At 41.5% G+C, this 13,397-nt stretch overlaps 1 protein-coding gene across 1 annotated transcript in view; it reads right to left on the reverse strand.

The window, feature by feature from the left end:
• Positions 1 to 1,913: 1,913 nt before the first annotated feature.
• The window catches only part of zfhx3 (zinc finger homeobox 3), a 113,810-nt gene continuing 102,326 nt past the window's right edge, over positions 1,914 to 13,397 (reverse strand). The window contains 2 exon segments of the mRNA XM_038700886.1: positions 1,914 to 8,552; positions 9,025 to 13,396. Coding sequence (XP_038556814.1) covers positions 6,817 to 8,552; positions 9,025 to 13,396 — 6,108 coding nt within the window. The 3' untranslated portion in view covers positions 1,914 to 6,816.

Here is a 13,397-nt window from a genome sequence, read left to right on the forward strand (position 1 = left end):
TCTTTCTTAAACTCTCTTTAGGGTGAGGTTTGGTGCTCCTCAGACTTGGGCTGGATTCATACTTTCCTTACAAAGTGGCATCATTTTAACAAAGTTGTTGAGAATGAGTTTAATGTATACAATTCAGCCATATTCTATGAGCTATACAGAAGTTCAAAAATCATGCAATAGTATCAGCTCACTCCTTTAGGGAACATGTAACAAACGTGGTTGTTGTCATTATATCTAACTAAAACCTGTCTGACCAAATAGTCATTTTAGACTTGCCCATACATACACTTTTGACTTTTAACAGAAATGATTTAAGAACCATTTCTTCTTTTATTAATTTTTACTCCTTGCAATGCATCTCATTTATGTTGAACTTTCAAAGCTTCACTGTCAGAGCTTCTGATTATAATAGTTGCACACAGCCACCTCTAATTATGAAGTTCACAGTTGTTGCTTAAAATGTATCAATTAGGTGAGGGTATTTCCTTACCAGTTGTCTAAATAATAACGCATGGGCATATAGAATTTCAGAGGCTGAAGTGATCTGACAAGATCACTCTACATAGTGTGTTACAGAATTAAGCCATTATAATTTTAACAACACAGGATATTTAAAGGTACAATCAGTAACATCTTACTGACTCTTGGTACAAATTGATCATAACATATAAGTGGGCGCTCACAAGTGTTGCTGAACAATGCCAGTACCTCTGTTACTGCACCTCAGTGTTTGCTGAGAATTCAATTTTGCTTAACAGGCAGAACTGGACCCGCTCTGTTTTCATTGGGAATGGTCCAGCATCCCAGGCCCCCTGAACTACCCACTGCGTACTGTGCACTTTGTATCGTTTTTCCAGAGTGAACATCGGTGCAGCATTTGAAAGGTGGAGGCAGACTCAGATTCTGTAAAATACACTTAGCTCTTAATTTATCATACCGGCAGACAATGTAGCAAATGTTAGCCACCTAGGCTTAATTTGGTTTTTAATGTGACATAGCAAATTTCAGCTCAGCCAGCCTCGCCTCATATGGTAATATTTTACAAACATCCAGCAGTAATCTCATTGGGCCTTGTCTTGCAAGCTACTTGCTGGGTTATACTGCAATTGAATGCATTTTGAATGGAAGACATGCTAACTTTTACTTGCAGCAAAAACAGTGTGGTTTGGAGAGGTTTGTATACGCGCAATGGAAAAAACAGTGCTTTGAGATAAATTAATTAGACATGTTATGATATGCAGCCTTGGTCTTATTTCTTAGGAACAGAATCAGTTAACTAATAGGTGGCAAACTTGAAGTAACCACGCAATTGCTTCTGTTGTAGTTTTCTAAGCCTGCCACTAGGTGTTACTTGAGTTTTTTTTTTTTTTTTTTTAACTGATAGTGCCTTTAAATGAGTAGTAGCATCAGTAGTAGTAGTGTTGATAGAAATAATACACTCGGCAATACCAATTGTGCCACTGAAAATATAGAATTACATTGTAATTGTAATGCACCCTGCTAAATGTTTTTTCTAATGTTTTCTACGTAAAGGCACAATCACTGATCCTGATCAGGACAAAGTCATAAACACAGGTTTAGAATGTGTAATTCCATCCATCCATCGTCAACCACTTATCCTGCATACAGGGTCATGGGGCAGAATGTGTAATTCATAAATCAAAAATACACAAAAACAAGCAACAAACAAATAATTATGTAATTATGTAAATAACTGAAATGTGTATTTGTTTACTGTCATAATAATAGTAAGTCTAAAAAAGTAACTCAAATGTAACAAAAATTTACCAAAAGGTTGCTTATGATTTATATAAACACATATGTAATCTATATGGTCAAAATACAGTTAAAAATTCTGGCTGGACCTTTAAGGTTCAAACAAAACCTATACACACCACAACAAAGAGGAGTCCAAACTGGTGAAATGTATGCTCATACTTTTTTAATGTATCACAATGAGCAAGAAACATACTTGATGAAATATTTTCAAAGGAGTATATTCAATTACCATCTACAATCAACTTAACTAGGACAACAAGGTTTTGTGACAAAAGTTTCTTTAAAAGTCTGAAGTTCCATGTGGTTGTATGTATGTTAGTTTCCATGTAATTTGGTACAGTTTGGAAATCTTCATCATATAATTACAGTAACAAAAAAGCTAACAAGACTACAGTATAGAAAAGACATCAAGAACAACATTTTTGGTTTAACTTGCTCTTTTTTGTACATTGCAAGGCTGTTTTTTTCTACCCTCGGATGGGCTGCCTGGAGCCACAGAGCCATGCTTATGAGGCTCGAAGGAGGAGTAATTCAAGGAAACGAAAAGAAAAACTAAAAGCATAAAAAAACATTGTGGCACCAGAAGTCACAAAAGGAACAGAGAGCTCCAAGTAACAGTTCATCTTTGAAGTTGGAGCAAATGGTTGTTTGGTTGTTAGTTTGGTTGTTAATTTTGGTTAATACGCTTTTTTAGTGTAACTGCCTCTTTAAGAATGACAGCTTTGAGAACCCGTCCCCTCTCTCTGTTACTCATTTCTCTTTTTAGATTATGTAATCAACAGAGAGAGGGGTGAGCCGCCATTTGACTGGAGAGCTTTACTTGTCAACCAGAGACAAGTACAAGGAAATGAATGAACTGGGAGAAATGAAGCAAGCATCTCTGTCCATCCTGTCCTGAAATTTGGAAAATGTCCATCAAAGAGCAGAAGCAGAGGCAGAGCTGGAGAAATAAAGAGACAGACAGAAAGGAGAAAGAGGCAGCTGGAGCCACTTAAGTTCAGTTTCATCTAAGGACTTTCCTCTCTGTGTCACACATGTCCATTGGTTCCAGAGTCCATTCCCATTACAGAGTTGTCAGTAATCAAATATGGAGGTGGTTTTAAAGCTGTTTTGAGCCTGCCTTTGGCTCCCATGCCCAGTTTTGGTGTGCCCACAGCCTTTCATGTCCTCCTAACAAGATCTCCAAAGCTTCCCAGAGTCCTTTTTCTTTTCATTCCTTCTTCATCTCAAAAACAAAAAAAGTTTGATGTCTTGTTTTAAATATATCTATATCTGTATACAGGTACACGTTTGTTTTCACAGTGGGCAAAAGATGACCTCTACAGCAAAACCTTGTCTTTATCTCTCTCTTTGTAAATGTCCATTAAAATCAAGTATCCCAATGTAAGTCAGTGGATCCAATTATCCACAATAGCGTCTTGTGCCACAATAAAATATACACTTATCTGGGGCACAACTTGTAATTTTTTTCTTTTTGTTTCAACTGCATAAAGCTTTGGCCACATTCATATATTCAATCAAAGTAAAAACTGCTCAGTGCTTCAGTATGATCATTCTCATTTCTAATCATTATCTTTAAAATTTGATTTTCTAAATTTCAGTTATTCATAATCCAGGTTTGTGGTTCAGTTTGTTTTGGTGTGAAACATAAAAAATAAAAGGCAAACAAGAAAAAATTTAATTGATGCTGGCTCTTATGAAATAAACACACACACACACACACACACACACACACACACACAGAGTCCATGCTGGCTGAATCTGATGTAGAGACCTCAACTTTGTCTTTCACAAAAGAGCCCAAAAGATTACACTTTGGAAATAAGAGAGCATACATTATCATTGAGACAATGAATATAAAAGGACATTATCACACCATAAAGTGGCCAGGTCATATTTTTTGTTTTTGTGTTGTAATTTCAACAATTCAAATTAAAGCTAGTGTTAATTTATGATAAAAAGTAATATACAGAAACTAAAATAAAATACAAATACTTAATAACAATACATGTCTGACATTTTCTGAAAAATGAAAATAAAGCAAAGATATTAGAGACAAACTGTACAACTTAAGAATTTTCAACAAATAAGAAAGTACATATGAACAGTATTTCAGGGAACTGGACTTCAGAGAAATAGCAAGCTTGCAGACAAAATCTCCTGACTTTCAACAGCATGCTGTAGTATTAACACCAAATCACATTGCTCTGCAAGATGAAGCACTTTAAACACACTTTTTAGATTTTGTTGTGTATTCATTATTGCGAATATATTGGCTATACAATAGTGGCCAAAAAGTAGGTCTTCACAAATTCAAATATGTCTTGGTTTTGGTTGAAAAAATACAAATTTTAGTTAATCGGATCATCAGTGAAAGGGTTGGGGTACCTATGCACATCCATTTCCATTGCAATAAAATTAAGTGGGTGACTTCTTTGGACATGAAAGCATCCTAGCTATTTGAAATCAAGGGACATCTTCAAAAAAACTTTTTCCAGAAAAACTTTTCCAGAAATAATGCTTTGGAATGAAGGTATCCCTTAAAAACCTGTAATCTATGCGTGGAAGTGGCATCCTGCAGACACATGGGACAAGTCACTGGTGGATTTCCCAGGAAGGGGGCAAGAACACCTCAGCAATACAGCCAGCATTTGCCTCCGAGACTACTTGTATGTTGACTGTCATAAATGTTACTAAACCTATGAGACGCATCAGTACCAGATGTATTATATACATTTTTTGGTAACCACTATTACTTGCTTAACAAGTGAGCAACAACCTTGACTGGATGGAGGGATTTTCAGCAATGTTCCATGCCAGCACAAAATGACATATGGAGGTCACTTTGTTCAGCAACCAATGATGCAAAAATTTACACAACAGTTTACAGTCACTTTAAATATGAGGGAAAAAAATAGATTGTGACAATTAAAAGCAATTAAAGGAAATAGGACAAGTCCTTGCTTAAGAAAAATCCATTGTGATATTTGGAATGCACTGTTCTTTACAAACGTTATAGATCATTGGCTTTAAACATTGGTCTGTTCAAAAAGAAAATCGGCAAAATGTCCTTTGGAACATATATTCACAGTCTTCAAAGTTCCATTTTTGCAACAAGAAAAAAAAGGTGTTGCAGAGGCAAGAAATTGGTTTATTGTTTGTTTTAATTAAAGCTTAGCCAAAAGCAAAATGAGCATGCATCTAGGTACTTTTTTTTCTTTCAAAATTCTACATTAGCAGCAAAACGTATGTCCTTGAAGACCAGACCTTATACATTTTCTTTAAAAAAATGGACATTTGAATGTGACAAAAAAGTCAAACAAAGATTAATAACCTCTATCTTACAAACTGCAATGGCTCTGTAACGGTGCTACTCCACAATGCAAGGACAAGGGCCCTTTTTGGTTTTTGGTATTTACGTAAAAAAGCCACCTGTTTGCTTGCAAAGAAGCAAAAACGGCAACTCTGATGCGTACTCCTTTATCTTTTAAAACTTAGTTTTCTTTCCTCTAAAAACAGCAACAAATTCTCAAGTATAAAGAAGCCTCTTTTCTCATATTTATGCACCAATGGTGAAAGTGTTTAGTCTTTGGATTTTCTTTTTGTCTTAAAGCGTGAGAATTATTATTAGTATTATTTTTTCATTTTCATTTATGGCAACATAAATGTCAAAATGAAAATAAAGACTGTAGCCACACTACATGAAGAACAAAATACCTGCTTTGTAGTGTACATATCTACAAACACAGGAGGGCAGAGAAAAATAAGTGCGAAGAGAGGAACAAGTAGAGTGAGAAATCGGAGTCAGACAGTGATAAGTGCACAAAGGTAACACAAAAATTAAATTAAATAAAACTTTCAATATTTCACCCAGGATCATTTTTGTTTTGGTTAGTGCAATACCAACCAAACCATAAAATTTAAATAATTCTAAAGGAGGATCCTGCCTTGTCAGGTGGGGCATTAGGGTGAATGTTTCCCAAGAAGTCCAGAATAAGACAGAAATAAAGTTGAGATAAATTACCTGTCCATAATCTAGTCTATCGGAATGACCAAGACAACATCAAATGAAGCGTCTTAAAGTTGGACAATACAAAAGCTAAATGTACACAACGTTTTTTCAACCTACCATACTGTTTAAATTCATTTCCAATGCGACAATCTACTTAACACCAAAAATGTTCATATCTATCATAAATACAGAAGGTTGTTTTTCTTTAATCAAAACTCTTTTTATCGCCCGGTTTTATGTCTGCAATGCTCTCCTTGTCTGAATGAGATTGTGACCCCCCCGCCCCATTTAAAAGGATTTCTAATGTCAAAATCAGCAAATCATTTATCCTTTTTGAATGCCCAGACACAATGCCTTATTAAAAATTTCATTCAACTTAAAACTTTCAGCTATTAAATCAAGTTCTCCTGTTGGAAACAAAAGGTGTAAAACATGGATTTCTGTAACAGAAAAACATCTGTGAGCTGTTGACCTGAGAATAAAATAGACATTACATTATTCTTTTACTTTTGCAAGCCATTGGTATCTGAATTCTTAAATAGCAAGAAAACTGATAGACTATTCTCCCATACAGTACATACTGGCTTTTTGTGACTGTGCTATTAAGTAGAAATTATTACAAAACAAAGGGACAGCTTGTTGACTCGTATTTCTTCAAAAGGGTTCTTGGGCCGTTTGTCAACTTTGAGGCAGTCCATTGCCATACAGTACAGCATTCCTCTACCATTACCCAAAACATAACTGCAGCGATCTTTTCTATTCTCATATATTAGTATGCATGTATTTCAGTTGAGTAAAACAAAAACAACAAAACGAAAACCAGCATGTTGATATGGGAAAACAATCCACTAACATTAAAATTTTTGGTTACAAGCTTTGGAATTGCAGTTAGTCTTTACACATCTTTTTCTGAAATTGGTTTGTATACTTTTAATGTATTTTTAACATTGCTGCTTTTTATGTTTTTTCCATTTGTGATTTTTTTTTGTCTTTTTTAGTGTTTTTTTAAATATTGTCCATCACTGAAAGCTCTTTTACAATCTGATGGAGTCTGTTCCTACACTAGCAAGATTACTACTACAACTACTACTGTCTTTGACAAAGCCAGGCTGCTGCGGCTCCTCCGCCGTCCTGCCCAGCCTGTCTGCTGACTTCTGACTGCTGTCAGAGTCAGACTCGTCGGTAAAGACGTCTGTTGGTATCGAGGTCTGAACTCCTGAGGTGCTCAATGAACTTGAGGTAACCGTTGAAGGTGAGGACATTGGAGGAAAAGAGGAGGAAGAAGAGGAGGGACTGGCATTGGGCTTCCCAGCTAAAGCTCTGGAGAAAGCGGCCTGGGGCCATGGTTTGCCGGCAGCTGTGGTGTTGAGTGGGGTAGTAGAGGAGGAGCACAGGGAAGAGGAGACAGCAGAGGATGGCATGGTGGCCGATGATGTTGGCGGGGGAGGGGGGCTGCTGATGGGATGAGTGGCAGACTGCGAGGTAGATGCGGTGTTAGGATTGGGGAAGCAGGCTGAAGAGTGAGGTAATAAACTAGTAGCGTGCTCTTTGGCATTTCTGGCTGATCGCTTGATTGTTCTGTGTTTGTGCAATGCCGATTCCAGGTGTTGACTGAGTGCTTTCTCCCCATCCAACGTAGTGTTACAAGCCAGGCAGTCATAGAGACTTCCAACCCCTGCACCTACGCCACCGGGGACACGCAGCAACATCTCTTGCAGGTTTGCCACAGACTGACCGAAAAAACAGTTAGATTTAAGGTGGGTAATAGCCGCTTCTTCCTTGGTGAAAACTGCTTGACACTTGCGGCATGCCACTTTATACTGCACCTTGGGGACGATGTACTGGTCTAGATGGGGGTCCACAGCTTTGCCATCCATCTCATTCTGCTCAGGGGGTATTTTTTTATGAGAGGAGGAGGAGGATGAAGAGGAAGTAGGGGGTTCACTATGGGGGTTGCCCTTTTGCTCTGTTTTCACTTGATCTTTGGCAGATTCTTTGCGATCCCCCAAGGGTTGAGGGGGAACTGGAGTTTGGCTCACCTTGGGTTGCTGGATCTGCTGAAGCTGCCGCTGCTGCTGCTGTAGTGCCTCCTGCAAGCTCTGCTGATATTGCTGGTAATGCTGCAGCAGGGACCCTGGAGACAGGCCCATCAGTGCTTGTGACAATGCTGGGTTGTAAGGGAAGAGACTTTCCATACCATACATTGGTTGCAGGTAACCTCCTTGGAGAGCCCCAGGGATCTGTGGGGTGTAATATGGGGAAAAGCCAGGCATGAAGTAGGGCAGGAACTGGTTTGTGAGGAGAGCTGTGGGGTCTGATGCCAAAGCAGCCTGCAGGGCCTGAAGCTGGGCAGGGTCCACCACATACTCCATGCCAGGTGTGGGCATAGAGGTGGCAGGTACAGCTGTGTCTGGTTTCTCCTTCTTGGCACTGGCAGCAGAAGTTGAAGGGGCAGGGGTGCTTCCAGTTGATGATGGGGTTGAGGGCTTCTCTGTCTTTTCCCTGGGCTTCTCCTTCTCTCTTACCCTCTCAGCATCACGTTCTTTGGGGGGTTCAGGCCGGGAGCCAGACTGGGTGGTTGAGGAAGTGGAGTTGGATGTGGAGGTGGGGCTTGAGTGGGAAGCAGATGTGTTGGGCTGGGCTGGGCTGGATGCGGCAAGAGACGATGAGGAGGGAGGCTTGTTGGGCAATCCGGATGTGGGGAGACTAGGTGAGGGAACACTGGCACCAGGCATGTTCAGGAGGTTTGAAGGTTTTGGAGGAGTTAAAGCTGGAAATTTTTCAAATACAGACAAAAATGTAAGAATTAATAGGTATATTTCTTTGATAGATGTACAGTTATTTGTTAAAGGTTTATTCAAGTATAACAAAAAACTTATTGTTTCATGATATAATATACACACAGACAAGGTAAATGAAAGAAAGTATGTGAACAATAATAAGCTCATGTAATCTTCACAATGTCAAAGTCACTCAGAGTGTCATTTATTCACTCTGTGGTAGGATTTGTTGGTCTTACAAATTTTGAAAGTTAAGGTAGACTGTGTACTTAGTGTCAACAATGGCAAAAGGCCATTACATTATGTTACACATTCTACAGTGCGTAAATGAGTACATGTGACAGACAGGGAAGAGAGCTTATTTTAAGAAGAGAAGAAATATTGTGCTCTAGTGTTGTACTGTTACTACTAGGTTTCACTTTTAAGTTCAATATGTGTGTATTGTGGTTAATGATGACGTACCTGAATTAGATGAGTTAAAGCTGGAAAGAGAGGGGCTGCCAACCCCTGGCAAAAGGACAGGTGGGATGCCTTGCAGATTTGGATAGGCTGACTGAAGATTCAGAGCCTGCATTGCAGGGTTATCAAACATCCCCTGCTGCTGCTGCATGGCCTGCTGCTGTGCCAGTCCTAAAACTTCATTGGCCTTCTTAATGCGGTCCATCTCTTGCTGGGCCATAAGTTGGCGGACAGTGGCTGGGTCAAAGTATTCTTTTTCCTTATCGATCTGGCTGCCAATGGTATCCTTCACCTTAGAGATGTGTTGCTGGGAGAAAATGTGATCACGAACAGAGAGACGAGCACTGTACTTAACACCACACAAAGTGCATTCAGTCTTCGGACCCTCATAGGATGTCTGATTTATTCCGAAGTGCTTGGCCATGTTGAGCTTTGCCTTTTTCTCCTTGGCACGAGCATTTTGAAACCATACCTGAACCACCCGCTTTGGAAGTCCAATGTCATTGCCAAGTACCTCACATTCCAGCATAGTGGGAGTCCTGTAGTCGTTAAAACAGGATTTTAAGACTTTCAGCTGGAGGTTAGTCATCTGGGTTCGGAAGCGCTTTTGGCCAGGTCGATCTCCGCTGTCGATGCTCCTGGTACCTGATGCTCCAGGACTTGGTGAGCAAGGGTCAGCCAGGCTGGACGTCTCACTGTGGTCAATCATATGTTCATTTTCATAGTCCTTGGTATAATAGCTTGTTGCAGGGCTTACCAGCCCTGAGGACATCTGGTCATCATTTTCAAGGATCGGGGCTGAGCCCCCAGACTTAGACAGGTAATCACCACTATTTTGGCTGTGCTTTGCATCAGCACTGTCATTATCAGCATTGGCCTCATCACCTGTGGTTGTGTCTGTGATGGCTGTATTCACAGAAGAGCAGTCATCATTATCCAGTTTGCTTTGATCAAAGCTGAGGTTCACAGATGACATGGTTGCGTTCTCAAAATCTTCCATCCCCTCAACTTTAATGGATGAAGGGCTCAGTAGAGCTCTGGGAGACAAATCCATGCCTTTGTTCACTGGTGACATGGATGAGCTTTGTCCATCACTGTTTGATGGAGCCAGTTGTGAGTAACTTGATGTCTCTAGAGCATCCATTTTTATCTGCATACCTTCGTGCTCAGGTAACATACCAGCGAGAGCTAAATTGTATCCAGCACGTTTGGCTTCGTGCCAGTGACGAGAGCGAATGTGTGCTTCAAGGGCAGTTTTTGCTTTAAAAAGAGCTCGACAAAAAGGGCACCTACGATGAGCTTGAGCTGGCCCTACTGCTCTAAACTGGCCTTTTCTCTCCCTCGCTCTGGTATTTTGGAACCAGACTTGCACTACTCTCTTCTTTAACCCCACCTCATGAGCAATGTGGTCAAGCATTTTACGTGTGGGATTTGAATCTAATAAATACTTCTGATAAAGTATCTCTAGCTGCTCAGGTGTGATGGTGGTTCTGAGCCGCTTGTCTCTCTGTGGCTCTTCTCCGCTATTTGTGCTGTCGTTCTCTCCTGGGCTAGTGCCAGCTTTCTCCTCTAACTTCCTCTTCAAGGAGTTCATGGTGGAGGTGGGGGTGGACGGAGAGGTGGCAGAGCTGCTGGGAATCTGTGGCATTGCCCCGGAGAGTAGCTGACTTGCGAGCAGTGGATTGCTGGGATCAAACAGCATGAAAGGCATGTCAATTGGACGATCGAGGAATTGAGGGTGGATGAATTGATTTTGCACAGAAAGGAAGTGTAATTGCTGGTGTTCCTGCCAGTGCTCAAAGGAGGGGAAGCCAATTTTGCACTGCTCACACTGGTACTGGATCATCTGTTGTGCCAGTTGTTGTGTGGCAGAGGTCAGGTGCGCATTGAGGCTCAAGTGAGAGCTTTGTGATGAGGCCTGACTTGTCTGAGAGGCTGAGGGACCACACTGCTGCTGTTGCTGAGAGAAGGAAGGAGATGAGTGTTTGATGGGCCTGGACATAGTTTGAATTTTCTCTTCTCTTTGAGGTTTATGGTGTTGTGCCTCAGACTGGGGTTGATGCACAATTTCCTGCTTAATAGTGGTTTGGTTTTCTCGTGGATCAGGAGAAATTTCTGGTAACTGCTTGGGCTTCTCATCATAGAGGTTTGAGGTGGTTGCTGGTGATGCCTCCTCTTTCTCAGTAGATGGGAGGTGTGAAAACGCTGAAGTGGAGGGTGGAAGTGGACAGAGACTTGAAGAGGAGGGCATTGGGGTGTGACAGGAAGACCCAGAGGGAGTATAAGATTCGTGGGAAAAGTCCAGTGAATCCTCATTTTGGCTGTCATACTGTCCATCCTCATCTTCATCTTTGTAACACAGCTTCTTTTGGTGTTTTATTAGATCAAATATACGCTGGAAAACCAGACTGCATTTCTTGCACTGGTAGTTCAGATTTGAGGTGCGGATATAGCGGTCATTTGACAATTCTCGTCTTTCACCTTCTTTTCCGCCATCACCCTGGTTTTCATAATTCTTCCTTGCCTTCTGGCGAGCATTTTGGAACCACACAACAATAACACGAGTGGGGAGGTTCAGAAGGTTAGAGAGCTGTTCAAATTCATCATCTTTAGGATAAGCATTGGCATCAAAGAAATCTTGTAGTACTCTTAGCTGGTAGTCAGTAAATCTAGTCCTGGATGATCTCTTGCTTCCATATAAGTCATGTTTCTGTGGTTCAGGGGAAGGAGGTTTAGAGTCAATTTTTGAGTCTTCTAGAGTTGTTGTTGGTGGATTATTGAAATTGTATGGCGAGTCTTTGTTGCGCTGTCGCTCTTTAAATAGGGTGTTTCTGAACCAGTGCTTTATGACTTTTTGTGGCAGCCCTGACTTATCTGCCATCTCTTTAATCTGCTCCTCATTTGGTGAATTGTTGATATCAAAGTACTGTCGCAAGACCCTAAGCTGGTCATCTGTGATTCGTGTCCGTGGCCTCTTGTTTTGCTGCTGCTGTAGCATGGCTGGTGTGAGCTGTTGTTGATAGAGCTGGGCCAGGTCTGAGGCCAGGCTTGGCTCAACAGATGGTAGCTGCGGAGGCAACTGAGTGGGCAAGGACTGGAGAGACATAGACTGCATCATCAGTGGCGAGAAGAGGGGCAAATCCATTGGCATGGGAATTTGTGCCATTGTCACTGGTGGCTGTGGGGGAGGTACAGTCGGAGGTGTGAGTGAGGCAGCGGACACAGGAATATTTGGTGTGGGAGCTCTTTGGGGTGGAGGCGGAGGTGGAGGAGGTGGAGGTGGCGGAGCCGGAGCAGCCTCTGGTGTAGGGGGTCTCAGTGGATAGAGTTTATCATAATGCTCTCTGTATTCCTTGGCGAATCTCTCAAGGGATCGAAATGGAAAGAAAGCCTGGTGGATATGCTCCTGGTGACTCTTCAGAATCAGTATGTTTGAAAACAGCTTGCCACAGGCTTCACATTCCAGTTTCTCTAATCCCTCAATGGGGTCCACCACTCTTGTTATCCCACCTGGACCACTTGATCCTGCAGGTCCAGCTGTCTTTTTCTGAGCTTTCTGTTTATTTTCATTGTACTGTATTACTAACTCAAACCCAAAATTTTCCAGCAGGGCTTTAGTTGCATTTCCTCGAGCATCTGAAGCAATCCTTGGTGGAGGCAAGCCACTATCATGGTTTATGTTTATTGAAATATGCTGAATGTCCTTCTTTTCTTTTGACTTGCTGTCTGTATCTCTGTTAAAATATTCCTCATTTTTTTCAGTTGTGTCCTTCTCTCTTTGTATTTCTCTGTCTTTCTCATTCTGAGAGGAGTGGGTTCTATGCTTTTTTTCAGCCTGCTGGAGGAGAGACGTACTTTGCTGCAGCAATGCCATCTGCCCCTGAGACTGCTGCTGCTGCTGCTGTTGTTGCTGTTGTTGTTGCTGCTGCTGTTGTTGTTGCTGCTGCTGTTGCTGTTGTTGTTGTTGTTGTTGCTGCTGCTGCTGCTGTTGATGTTGCTGCTGAAGGTGGTGGTGCATCAACTGCTGCTGCAAGCAACTCTGCTGGGCCTGCTGGGCTGAGTTCTTTAGATCTTCCAGCAGTGAGGAGGTGGAGGATCCTGCTAGGCCAAGTGCTGAGCTACTGATGTTGATCTCTGGGTTCAGCTGAAATTCTGCTCCAGGGATGTAGAAAGGAAATAGCAACTGCTGCTGTTGGAGGGGGAGAAGTGCATCAGTTGTCATTGGGAAGTGCTGCAGAAGTGCTGGGTTGAACAGCTGTGATTGTAAAAGAGCAGCCTGCTGCTGGAGCTCTTGCTGAAGCTGTGCTTGAGCTTGGGCTTGAGCTTGAGCTAATTGCTGTTGCTGAAGCTGTTGTTGTTGTTGTTGTTGTTGTTGT

This window comes from Micropterus salmoides, unplaced genomic scaffold, assembly GCF_014851395.1.
Source record: "Micropterus salmoides isolate LMB-PRFRI ecotype aquatic unplaced genomic scaffold, ASM1485139v1 Ms_hic_scaffold_6, whole genome shotgun sequence".
In the NCBI taxonomy this organism is placed as follows: Eukaryota; Metazoa; Chordata; class Actinopteri; order Centrarchiformes; family Centrarchidae; genus Micropterus; species Micropterus salmoides.